Here is a 14022-nt window from a genome sequence, read left to right as displayed (position 1 = left end):
GACCCGCCAAACTGCCGACCTTCAGATCGACAAGCTCAGCGTCCTAACCCACTGAGTCACCGCGTCCCTTTTATTATATATACAACAATATATTTTCCCCAATTCTTTAGCTGGTATTGGCCTTCATTTGCACTGAGTTCTTCCCCAAAACTAGGATAATTCTTATTCTTATTAAACTATCTAGTTACATACAGTTCCTGAGCAGGTGAACAGATGAGCAGAGGGGGCAAACATTAGGCAGTCAATTTTTCTTCAAAACTACAGTAATTCTACAGTAGTTTCTCTCTTCCCCTCCTCCCAATATTTTCCATTTGAAAACACCTGGATTAAGTCCTCCAAATTTCAATATTTGCTATTTAAAATACAGGCTAATAAACACTGCAAAATGAATGTTAATTTAAATGCCAGTAATGGGTGCATCTTTATTCCCTCATTCTTTACAAATAATTTATCAGATATTGGTAACTCTACTCAAAGTTATATTTTCCCATTTAGAAATTCACATAATTCAGATACCTACAAAATAAAAAATTTAAACATTATCACAAAACCATTGTGGTCAAAGTATTTTATTTTATGTTTATAATGTTATGCTTTATAATCCAATTTAAACCATATGTGTAATAGCATTAATAGAAAATAAAGATAAAATAAAATAAAAATGCTGAATATCTTGTACACATATGGCTATATATAATCATGACAGATTCTGGATAAAATCTACCCATATGATGGCAGAATTGTCACCAGCTTGACAGATAATTGATTGTTACAGAAATATATAAATAATAAAAAGTCTCCTAGTAGCATACTCATTATATCACTGAAATAGCTAATAATTAATATAACTTTTGATTTATAAATGGTGAATTCCAGTTCTAAAAAGAAAGACACTCTGAATATCTTAAGCCTTTCAGGGATCTAATTTAGTTTTACTCTTTTAGGCAGAAAGTAAAAAATAATTACTGTTGAACATGAGTTCATAATTAGCACAGAAATATCTGCTCTAGGGTAGTCTATATAATATACCTTGATAAGTGTGATAATATTTCACATACTAAAAATAATTAAGAGAAACAAGAATTTCTGTTAAAGCAAACAAATAATCCAGACTATACTGAAGAAATGCATAGTACTGAATGGATATTTAGGACAGTAAGTATCATTGTTTATAAACTTGAAAGAATTTGAGATATTGTTTTCAGGTCTGGTTGCTAATCTGTAAAATAAGGAATTTAAATGCACCTACTATTATAAAATAAATAACACAATAGAATTTATAAATTTTTAACAGTATTTTTAGCAAATTGCAAGCAAAAGGTGATTAGTTTCTTATAGTGCTGCTTAGTTAAAAAAAGTACATGGAAAATAAGTTAAGCTGCTTGTCTTTATTCATATCCTGAATCTATCTGCACCCTTATTCCACTTAAGACTGCACATTTATATAGGAATAAACCAAGATTATAAAAATGTATCTATTTTTAATTTGAAGAAATCACCTTGAATATTTCAGACATCTTTTGAATGATCACAAAGATTTAAAAAGGAGAAGGTTTTTTCACTAATGTTCAATGTCTTATGGAGGTTTAACTTTTCTCATTCCAACTCTTTAAGTTTATGAAAAGCATACATAAGTCTATGAATTATGCTGAGCATGGAGACATTTAAAGCAGTGAACATTTATTGCTTTATCTGGTTCTTTGCCACTGTCAGTGAATCAGAGAAATACTCTTCAGCTTTTGATGATCAAAGGAAATCTGACTCATCTAATCTCTAAACAGGTCTCCAAAGTCAAAATGATCTTCAGCTGCATACTACTTCATATTCATATTATTTGTTTATTCATACTAAATTAAATATATGAGTAGGCTAAATATTTGCAGAATAGCAATACTCTCCGGTCAAGTCAAGAACATCTACAATAAATTTCTTCCCTGCTAGAATAATCTATCCAGGCAGTATCTAGTATCTAGCTGGGTAAAGAACCCAACTAGTTTGAAAAGTGGCCTTCATAAGCCCTTCCCCATAACCTCTAACTAGAGCAAATTTAGTAAAAAACAGAAAATCAATAAAGGACCAGAATAAAAAAATATACAATACAATATAATAATTGTGAAATCTGTTTGATATAGCTTTTTTAGCTTATTGTTCAGAAGTAATGTCTTTGGGATGTATTTAAAACATTTTTAAATATTGTTTAATGCTAATGGCTAAACGATTTTAATAGTTATTCTTATCTTTTATACCAGAGAATAGTGTAGAATAAAATTGTTAATAAAACACATCTACAGAAATAATCTTCCCAAAAACTTCATGAAAACTTTAATAAGTGAAATGTTTTGATTCTTACAATACGGAACCCAGTGCTCTGAAAGCTCACTTGCCCCCCTTATGTCTGATGTTTCTCTAGGAACTGTAAAGATAGCTTTTTCAGCAGGTTTTTCAAGTCTAAATAAATTCCAGATCACATTGCAAGAAGTTATCCATCTTACCTCACCTCTCATCTGGGTCTACCCAGTTAGTATTCAGACTTAAAAGAAATCTAAATGATTTTACCTTCAAAATAATTGGACAGTCTGCAGATGTCTCCCTCCCCCCCACTTTTCCCCAAAGGGTCTGGATCATTCTAAAAGAGGATATATTCCAGAAATGCAGATTTAATAAGAGTGAAAAATAATACCCATGGCACTCTTATTGCCACTGCAAGGGCTGGAATACAGACAGATACTATTTGCTTTTGGTCTTATGCTCGCATGGCTGTTTTCACTTGCTTTTATTTTTAGTTGCATTGAGGACAATGGACTAGTAAATGGGAAAAAGCTCCACAGGTGCAATCATGTCAAAAGCCCAGGTCATGTTTATTTAGAAGCCTTTATGGTTCATAGTAAAGCTTTTGTTTACTCAGTTGAAGATGTCAACGGAATGCAGAATCATTAGCAGTTATACAAAAATAGACAGAACAGATAGAAGACAAAAACTGGATAAAACGGCAGCTTTTTCTTCATAAAGTAATCTGATAATTGGCATCATGGATCAAGATCACTGGTCATCTTTCGTCACTGATGACAGAACTGCTCACTAGATTGTCAGAAAAATTCTTAAGCATCTTTTGAAAAGCTCCATGATCCATCAGATGCTTGAAGTGAACCAAATGTGTACTTTGCCTTTGCAAGCTTCAAGATGTTCTGAATCTACAGTTCTACCAGGAAGTGATTTAACTGTGGGAAAAGTCAGGATCTTCCATTATCAGATCACCTCTCATCATTTCTAAATCCAGTTTTAGACTGATGTAAGGCAGAGACAACATTGCCTCTAACATGCGCATAGTTGCTATAAAGGCAAAGTCATTTCAAACTATTCCACACATTGAAGCAAGAGAGCACAGAAACTTTTGATAGTTGCTGCCAGATAGGCAAAACCTCTGCGCAGTCCAAACTTTAGATTATACCTGGAATCTACAGCTTAATAATGAGTTACAGTATTTGAAGAGCTTTGTTTTCAAACATCTTTAATACAGTTATATACTGTACACACAAACACACATACAGATACTTACAAGACCATATAAGTGAATTACTCCTAATCTTTGCTTAATGACCATAATTGGGACTAGTAATTCAATCGCTAAGCGAAGCAGCTGTTAAGTGAAACATCATGTGATCATCCGGCTTAAAAATTGCAGTTCCAGCAATCCACTGTTGTACTGATTAAGCAAATCACCTCTGATTATTTATTTATTTATTTAATTTAATTTAATTTGTATACCGCCCTTCTCCCGAAGGACTCAGGGCGGTGAACAGGGCAATAAATACCAAAATACAAAAGTTAAGAACAGATTAAACCATAGTGCCCAAATACAATAAATAAATTACTTAAAAATAATAATTAAAAGCCAAACCCATCAGACCAGGCCGGCTTGTTCAAACAAATAGGTTTTTAGATCACGTCGGAAGGAGCGAAGGTCAGGGGCCATCCGGAGCTCAACCGGTAAACGGTTCCACAGGTCAGGCGCACCCACAGAGAACGCCCTCCCCCTGGGGGCCACCAGTCGGCATTCTCTGACCAGTGGCACCCTGAGGAGGCCCTCTCTGTGGGAGCGCACTGGGTGGAGGGAAGTTGATGCCGGCCGCAGGTGCTCCCTAAGGTATCAAGGAGACTTCATCATATTACCATGACTTGTGACCTCTTGCCAGCTTCCACATCAAATTTGCTTGTCAGAAGCTGGCTGTGAAGGTCGAAAATGGAATCACATGACCATGGTACACTGTGATGACCAGTATACATGCTCAAGAGTTGCCATGCACCTGTATTGAGATCATATGATCATGGGGCACTATGATGGCCATTAATGTGATTGTCAGTTGTAAGTCATTTTTTTTCTGCCACATTGTAACTTTGTAAGAAGTAAGAACTAGCTGTAATAAAATTCTTTCAAAACTATCAAGCACTTTCCAAATTTGGGGCTTTGAATTTTTCAAATTTGGGGCAATGATATCAAATGACTGCAACTACAATAAAATTTTAATGGAAATAATTTTGGTCCAATTTAGTGTATAAAATATTTCAATCAGGAAATAAAATAAATGTAGCAAGGTCTCAAATAACTTTTAGTTCTGGCCTATAAGAACAGAATTAGTAATTGGAAGATGAAACAGAAAAAGATTTTTAACATCAATGGCACTGATTCACTGTTTATAAAAATGAGACCATTGTTTTTGTCTTGACTTTTATAGTAGCATTACATTTAGTATTTGTTTAAAAAAGCTCAATATACTAAGCATCAAATTCCTACAATATGATCTTATATCCTGATTTTTTTAAACAGTTTTGAGAAAAAGTGTATATAAGTACTATGAGATTAAGACTGCAGAGTAGGCTGTGAGAAAAAGGAAACAGATCAGAAGATTAAAGTAAATTAGCTTGCCGACAAAATTATATGATATCATTGCCTGCTTTCAGCCAAAAAAGAAAGAAAATAATTATTTAAAGAGTGAACTTTTGGAATGTTTGTGTGTGCGTGCACATACACATACATATACATACACAGTGTATGTGCCTGTGTGTTTGTGTATTGCTTATCTTAATATATTAGTTGAATTCTGCAGGACGTTTATACTACATAAAAACAATACTCTTCTGAACTATGTTCTCTTATTAATATTTGAAATTACTATAACTATAGTTTGGGTTTGTTATTCTTAAGAAGCAGAAATACATTATTTTGTTTCTATTTTACACAAGAACATGTACAAGTCTATAGATAATACAGAGTAGACTATACATATAAAATATGTTTTTAAATTAAATCTTTGATAGGATTCTTAGAAACTCCCAACTAGGAAATTATAGTGTCTTTTAGCCATTACTGGTGAGATATAAAAGTTATTATAAACTTGAATGATAGTAGAATCTAGGCATTGTAAGCACAAAGAAATAAGTCATACAATTCATTTGTTTATTAAGTATTTTGTTACTGTCATCTAAAAACATATTTTAAAGAATACTGAAGTATTTAGGTTATTTCCATTATGAAACATAACACAAAATATCACAGTGGAATACTTTACATAATAGAAATCTGCAACTGGATCAGAATGATCTTCCTGATTTTTGATAATAAAAGATTCTGCTTTGATTCTATCCATGAATCTGCCATGTACCCTACCTATTTTAATCTTAGTATGGTATTAATATATTAAAAAAATAGTACCTTGAACTGTTAAAGTTGCTGAAGCTTCTGCTTTTCCAACCATATTTTCTGCGACACAAGTATAAGAACCCATGTCTCCTGCCATTACTTTCCGGATTTTCAAGGTGTGGTCATCACGTATTTCATATCTAAAGAAACAAAAAGTTTAAAATGGATTACATTGACTTGATAGTTCACTTATTTATTTGTATAACTTATATAGCCACCCATTTCACAAAACAATCAACTCTGGGTGGCATAGGAGAACATAGGAGAATTATGTAAAGGTAGAATATTATATTTGAAAAAATATTATTGGCACTGGTGTTCTATATTTGCTAATTAAAATTATAATACATCTGTAAGCTATATAATTACAAGGCATTATATATTATAACACATTAACATGCTTTTCCTATCATAAAAATTATAGAGTCAGTACCAGTAGAAAAGTGAAACTAAATGGTGCACATTCATGGAAAAGTTAATTACCAATTTCCTGTTCTTCTGATCAGAAAACTATACTGAATCCTAGCTTAGTGTCTGGCCTTCAAAATGAACATAAAGTTGGATGAGAAGACTTTATACATGTCACCATTATAGAATTACAAGGTTGAATAGACCTTGGAGGTCTTTTAATTCAATTCCCTGTCTAGAAAACTGATATCATGTATCCCACTAGCCTTGTCATTTTTAAGTTACCCAGGTCTTTTCATAATTATTAAAGGCACAGTGGCTAGAATGCAGTATCATGGGTTAACTCTGCCGAAAGCCAGGAGTACAATCCTGACCAGCTCAAGGTTGACTAAGCCTTCCACCTTTCTGAGGCTGGTAAAATGAGGACCCAGATTGTTGGGGGCAATATGCTGACAATGTAAACCATTTAGAGAGTGCTATAAAGCACTATGAAGCAATATATAAGTACTATTGTATTGCTATTTGTAGACTTTAGCTCTGAGATCCTCACGTCTCCTACTCTTTTCTTTTGTATATTTCTGTACTATTTTATAGACAGAGTATAGGTAGTCTTCAAATTATGACTATAATTGCACCCAGAATTATGGCCATAAGTTGTTATAAGTAAAGGGATAATGTGACCAGACCCTATGTTTGACAGTTTTTGTTAAGCAGGCATAGTAGTCATTAAGTGAACATAGTAGATGTTAAATGAATATTGCAGTTGTTAAGTGAACATGGTGGTTGCTAAGCAAACATGACACTTGTTAAGCAAGTCAATTTTCCCATGTGGGTATTTCTTGTTGGAAACTGGAAATAAACACCAGAAAACAGAGCAAATCACAGTCACATTTTCACGGAACACTAAAAATGGTTATAAAAATGAGTCAGTTTTCAATTGACCAAAATGCAATCAGATGATTGTGAAGGGGGTGCAGCCATCGAAAATGAGTAGTAAGTAGTTTTTTTTGGGGGGGTCAAGTTCATCATACCTTCAAAAGGTCATTATGTAGTCAATCATAAGTAAAGGACTTCCTGTATTTCTTAAGACTTAATACATAGACATGTTTGTTATATGTTCCATCAACTAAGTGGATGGAACATTAACAGGTGAGAAGACTGCAAGTATAAAATAGGAATTAGTTGCTCTTTTCTGGAAATATGTCTCTATTTCCTATAGCAGGATCCAATTTTATGCATGTGTCTCCATTACTTTCAGTAAAAAGTATAAATGTCACCATCCAAAGAACACTGAGCTAACATTCCAGTTTTCAATGATAGTAATTAATAATATTAAGATGAGTTACAGCTCAGAATAAAAGCCTATCTAATCCAGCACTATTTCCTCAATGGTAGACTGTGTGTCTAATGTAAATAACCCAGCAATTTAGTTTCTGAAGTTGAATATTATAAACAAGTATCATGACTAAGAGTTGCTGTTATTGTAACCCTTTAATAAGTTTAAAACTGAATAAATCAGTTTGAAAGCAAATCCCTTAAGACATTTACAATGTCAAAATATCTTTGATAATCTTTTCAATGCATCAGGTTTATATTTCAACCACCTCTAAAATTCAAGAACACAGCATAAATCACAATTCCTTTGAAAATATTAATGATCTTTACCTTGATTTAGGTAGTTCTCCGTCATCCTTTCGCCATCTTAGTGTTGGCACTGGATCTCCACGTGCTTCACAACTGAACTCTGCACTGTCATCTACTGTTACTGCTAAATTACTTGGTCTCTTTACAAATGATGGTCTTTCTAAAGAAAGCAAATGATAACTAGATATTAGCATGGAAGAATATGATAGTTGCAAGTCCCAAGAGTAGTTTGAATATTTCATAATCATTCAAGAACCTGAAACATGCTAGAACCTACACAATTTAATGAAAAACATGGCAGAGTAACAGAAAAGTGATCTGAACAAATTAATGCCAAATGAAGTAATTAGGATTTATAATTATGTCATTTAAATGTCTCCAAAACTTTGAAGGTTTTTCTGGGTGATTGCAAACCCCTGAATTTACAATCTATCTCCTGCTTATTAATTTTTCATAACTAAATTCCTTTGTGAAAAAGACAAACACTCACTTTGGAGAAAGAAAACTAGAAGATAAAACAAAGATACAGTCTCTTAGCCAGTACATTGAAACTCAATTCTGAAATGAAGACATCATGAGATTTTCAATTCTTCAGATATGAAGAAGAAAAGATCCTTTTGTGGAAAACGTTTCTAGGAAAACATGTGTTAGAAGGAGATGCTGCTTGCATGTGTATGCCCATGATGAAATGCATAATATGATAAGGAGTGCCATAATGGATTGGATCCCTGGTCTGCCCAGTATAGCATTCTGTTCTTACAGTAGCCAACTAACTGTATAAGGAACTATGTGATATCCTGTTGGTACTACTTTAACTATATTGTATGTGGACATCATGCAAACTCAGGGAAAGACAACTCTTTTAAGGAAGTACTAACAGATGTAATAGATGTACTTCTCCTGATCCAAGGTACAGGACATCCCTAATATATGATTCTTAAATCCTTGAATTTATAATGTCCAGTTTGCTCTAGATAAGAACTGAAATCCTGGAAAATAATATATACAGTCTAGGACAGGGGTGTCAAACTGCCAGCCCGGGGGCCGGACACATCATCTAGAAGCCGTGCCCACCCCATTGCCGGCAATGGTAAAACAGTCCCGATATATCTTGCGACATCGGAAGTTTGACATGTGTAGTCTAGGATAATCAGCACTGTCGTTTTCAAGCTCATCCTCTCAGATACAGTTCCTAGTTGAAATACTGGCCATAAGTTTATATTTTCATAATCATCTGCATTTTGTAGCTTTAAAACTAGATTATTTATAGCCTTATGTATAGCTATATTTTTATAGCTTCTCTTTGAAGGCATTGCATGCTCAACATGTTTTAGTCATTCCTTACCTTTGTAATTGATATAATATTAATCAGGATAAAATACAACATTTTATTGAGGGAAGGGTACATGATTTTTTTCTCTAAAAGGGCAGGATACATAGGAATCCAATTGCAATATTGCAGCATGCTGTGTAGGAGATTGCTGCTGAGATATATTCATAAGCTTCAGCTGGTTCAGAATACAATGGCACATGCAATTTTGAGTACACTGCAGTGTGTCCATATACTGGCTTCCAGTAGACCATTGGTGCAGTTCACCTTTAAAGCCCTATGTGGCATGGTCATGGGTTACTTGTAGGACTGATTTCTCCTTCTCTCTCCATATCTGGTAGAAAGGCCATGTTCTGGGTACTATAGTTTAATTGTGGAATTAGCTATAATTTTTAAACAAAAATTATCTTTACCAAGAACAGTTAGTTCTGCTACTTCACTTTCTCTTTCTCCAACCATATTTGTTCCAACACAGACATATTTCCCTGCATCATTTTTTCTGGTATAGGTGATCATCAGCTTTCCTCCTCTGATCTAAAATAAAAATGATAAGTATTAATAATACCTTCATAAAACATGAACAAACAAAATATTTGCATACAACATAATTACAAATATAAACTAAACCATAAAAGAAAATGTATTGTTTTTAAAAAGCACTGAAAGTTTATTTGAACAGGCAATACAATTTTTAAAAATATTGATTTAAAAATAAATGTACATGGGAGTTTTTTTTCAAATGTGTGACAACAGAGTTTGATGAACAAACTGTGGAATTCAAATAACTACACATTTTGTTTCTTATATAATATGAGAAACAATCAGATGTTTTCAATTTAGGGATTATACATAAATATGTCCTATGTTTAAGTTTCACTAAAAGTGATACTTCTGTATAGCTCCTTGGCATGTTATGGAGCTAGACTGCCATCATGTTCTTTTAGAATGGTCTTGTTTGTTTTCTTTCTATTTGGGGATTTTTCTGGCAAAATCCCAAACAAAAAGTAATCTACTCTGAATTGGTTTAGCTTTTCTGTTAAACTAAGGTTGGTTAGGTGCTACTAACCACATGACTATCAGCTTCAAAAATCTATATAGGAAAAACTTTTCTCTAAATCAGGGGTGTCAAACTCAATTTCATTGAGGGCCGCATCAGCATTGCGGTTGCCCTCAAGGGGCCGGGAGGGTATGGCCAGGGTGGGCGTGGCCTACTGGGTGGGCGTGGCCAGCTCTACATCATTCGCATCAAGAGTGCCTATGGGGGCCTGGACAGGAGTGGGACAGATCTGAGGGTCTCTGGCAGAAGGAGGGTCTCTGGGCCAGGGCCAGGGCCAAGGCAGTGGGGGCCGTTCCCTCACTGTTTCCAGGATGGCTTCGCGGGCTGCATGAAACCACTTTGCGGGCCGGATCTGGCCCCCGGGCCTTGTGTTTGACATGTCTGCTCTAAATAGTCAATGTAGTCTAGAAATACCATGGAATACTATGGGATAAATTCATCAGAATGTTTGTGGTTATTCTATGAGCATTCTATGAAGCCACTTTATCTTCTTCTATAATGAAATGAGCAAAACTAAATCAGTCTTACAACATCAGAAAATATATTCCCAATGCTCAGTTATAATTTTCAGTTATTGATAAATATACTAACAGTACCACTGACAAATCAAGATATAAGTATAAATTTGTCAATTAAATACAAGTTATAACAAAATGACAAATTTTACATTTGGAAAATGTAAATATTTAAGCATAGCAAACCAAAATAAAAGTAATCTAAATATTTAAGCATAGCAAACCAAAATAAAAGTAATCTAAATATATCAATGGAGATTAATAAATCATATACTTCTCTAGACCTGTTATGAAAAATATGAATCATAATCATTAAATGTGTTTATGTTCAAAAGTGGTTTACTTTCTAATAGCAAATGTTGAAGAAAAATATTTTCCTATTCCATTTGTACAATTTTGTTTAAAAACTTATTTTACTTGCTTATTTGTTTCTGAATTTTTGCCTGACTTTGCTAATATAATCAGGACTTCACATGGGTGCTACTGATTCATAAAGAGACTGAGTGACATTGAGTTCAAAGGATGATTATTTATCTAATAAACAAAGCAATTTCACTTGTGATTTGCCTATACGAAAAAGAAATTGCTGTTTTAATTCTACACTATAGTAAATTACAATATTAAGCTATAGCAATCATAATCAAATGTCTCCTATAATATAGAACATTCTCTCAAAGGGTATACATTTGGCCCATTCCTACTGCTTCAATGCAATAAGATTTGAAGGTTTTCTACTATGAAATGTTTACTTAGGATCCAGCCCATAATATTTCTATGAGATTGAGTTCCAGACTTTAATTTGGCCATTTCAAAACACATTTTTTCTTTATATCTATTCTTTTAAAATAAATCTCCATTCATTAGTATAGTTAACACTACTATCTTGCTAATATGACTCAGTTGTATTTAAGCTTGGCCTGATTTTCTTCTGGATTAATTTTCTGAAGAGTTCTCAGATCCTTCAATGATAACTGGTTGCCAGATCCCAAGACAGTAAAGTATCTTCAAAATATTCCACAACCAGCTTCATGGTTTATTGTTGGCTCTTAGTATGAGGTTCCTAGCATGGAATGCACTACTTGATTTCTGATAGGCAGACACTGATATTGCCTGAAAACTCCTGCTTTTGACTAATCTGTTAGGAAAACTTTCTTCTATAATTCTGATGATGAAGGCAAGACCAATGACATTAGCGTAAGAGAAAGAGATCTGAAGATCTCTAGGTATTGTTTGGGGGTTCTGGACTGATTTTTACAGGATAGACTCTCTTAAGAAGACTCAAAGCTTTAGCGTCCAAAGTTTACCCATTTTAGTAAAATGAATCTGCCTGCACTTGAAAAGAATCTCAGTACTTTAGAAATGATTCTGTAACCTTTTCAGATTTTACAGATCAGACAGATAGGCATCATAGATTTTTCTGTACATATCTTAATATTTTTTGTCACACAAAGAAGATTCAAGAAGAAACTATGATGAGGCTAAAGAAAGTCTAGATAAGATAAATGAGCAAGTTTTTAACTTAAACGCACAACTAGAAAACCTTCAGAAAATGACTACAAAGAATGAACAAGGAATCCAGAAAATAGAAGACAAATTAGAGGAAACTGATCCAAAGATAGAGGATATAAAGGAAGAAAATCACAGACTGATGCAAAGAAAAAATTGGAAGATCCAATGACAATATTGGAAATGGAAAAGGCATCCCATCCCTCAAGATTTCACAACATATCTGAAGACAAAGAAGAAGACTTTATAGAATGGATTATAGAACTTTTAGGGGAAACATTAGAAATTGAGAAACAAGAGATGAAAAGAGAAGCTGAAGTAGAAGGAAAGTTGGAGTTTTTCAATGAATATAAATGGGTTGAATCCCCCTTAAAATTGTCTTACCCAAATGGTTTTTCCTATTTCAAACAGTACCCATAAAAATAGAGGAAAAAATTATTGAAGATCTATATACACTGACTTCAAAAATTTATCTGGCAAAGGAAGAAAGCTAGAGTTAGATTAAAGAAAATAGAGGACCTGACCTACCAGATGGGGCCCCATATTACCAAACACGTGTTTGAATACGGCTAAAAGAAATAGATAATACTAAAAGATCATTATGATTTACAATTAGGATTGAAATAAGAGTTATAAGAACAGGGTGTTGATTTAATATGATTGCCTCAATTGCAAATACAATTGAGGTATGACCTGGTTAGAAAAGATGTTATAAACTGGAATTATTTTTATTAGGTATAGTATTAGAAAAGTATGATGAGCACTTAATGGTGCATGTATTAATAGTAGTAAGAATCGTATTTGCCTAGTATTGGAAAGATGAAGAAACATTACTTGAAGAAAAGAGGATCAAAAAGTACTGGATTGTGTAGGAAAGAACAGACTGATATTGAAGGATAAAGAAAAAGAAAACATAGAATATATATATATATATATATAAGACAGATAGGCATTATAGATTTTTCTGTACAGATCTTAATATTTTTCTTTATAACTCAGCATGCCATGCTTTAAAATCTGTGCAGTAAGAAATGCAATAAGAGCGAACATTTGTAAGATTGGCATAGACAGACCAGGATTAGTCCAAATTAATTCCAATAGTTAGTGAAATCTTACACAATTGACCCTTTAAACGGACTGACCTGAACTAGATGGAAATAAATTATTCTACTTTGGCACATTAAATGATGAGCAATATGAAACAAAACAATCACCGGATTTTACTACTTTGATAGAAGGAGGTTGATTCAGATTCCTTTTATCTGTTAGTAGGATCCACTTGAAATTCTTAAAACACAAAGTGTAAAGATAAATAAAAAATTACTACAAAAAATTGAAAGTGGGCAAATACTGCTCTGAGCAATCTGACTGGCCTCTGTAAATATCCATCTTGCTGGCCCTGATTATCTTCCATCCAATCCAACAGAACTACTGTCATTCTCTCTCTCTCTCTCTCTCTCTCTCTGTGTGTGTGTGTGTGTGTGTGTGTGTGTGTGTGTGTGTCTCCCCCCTTCGTTCATGTGAAAAAAAATACTGTACACCCTCTTTGAGTTCTATGGTTTTACGTATCAGGACATAGTAAAAATCATCTGGTCCTTAGAAGTTCAAAGAGCTCCAACTATCAGGATCCAAAAAAAGATCTTTCTGTGCTGCAACTCCCATCCTTAGGGTAGGATCTGTCACCACCCTCCTATCCTTCTGTAGGAGCCTGAAAACCTGGCTCTGCTGATTGGCCTGGGAACCCAATGGGAGAGTTCCACATGGAGATGGTTACTGGACTGATGGGAGGCTCCACCTCCTCCATCGCTCTCTGCACTCCACCTTTTGTTACAAGATTAGTATATTCTCACTTTCTTTTTCATTG

General features: G+C 33.9%; 1 protein-coding gene across 1 annotated transcript in view; it reads right to left on the bottom strand.

The window, feature by feature from the left end:
- The window catches only part of ROBO1 (roundabout guidance receptor 1), a 257295-nt gene that overhangs the window by 68515 nt on the left and 174758 nt on the right, over positions 1–14022 (bottom strand). The window contains exons 4-6 of the mRNA XM_081326225.1: positions 9494–9614; positions 7772–7910; positions 5711–5838 (exon numbers count right to left, since the gene is read on the bottom strand). Of these exons, the coding sequence (XP_081182351.1) occupies positions 5711–5838; positions 7772–7910; positions 9494–9614 (388 nt within the window). The remainder of the gene's footprint in view (positions 1–5710; positions 5839–7771; positions 7911–9493; positions 9615–14022) is intronic.

This window comes from Vipera berus (genome assembly GCF_964194415.1).
Source record: "Vipera berus genome assembly, chromosome: 4".
Lineage (NCBI taxonomy): Eukaryota > Metazoa > Chordata > Lepidosauria > Squamata > Viperidae > Vipera > Vipera berus.
Note: the sequence above shows the minus strand (reverse complement) of the source record. Positions and strands in the feature narration are given on the sequence as shown.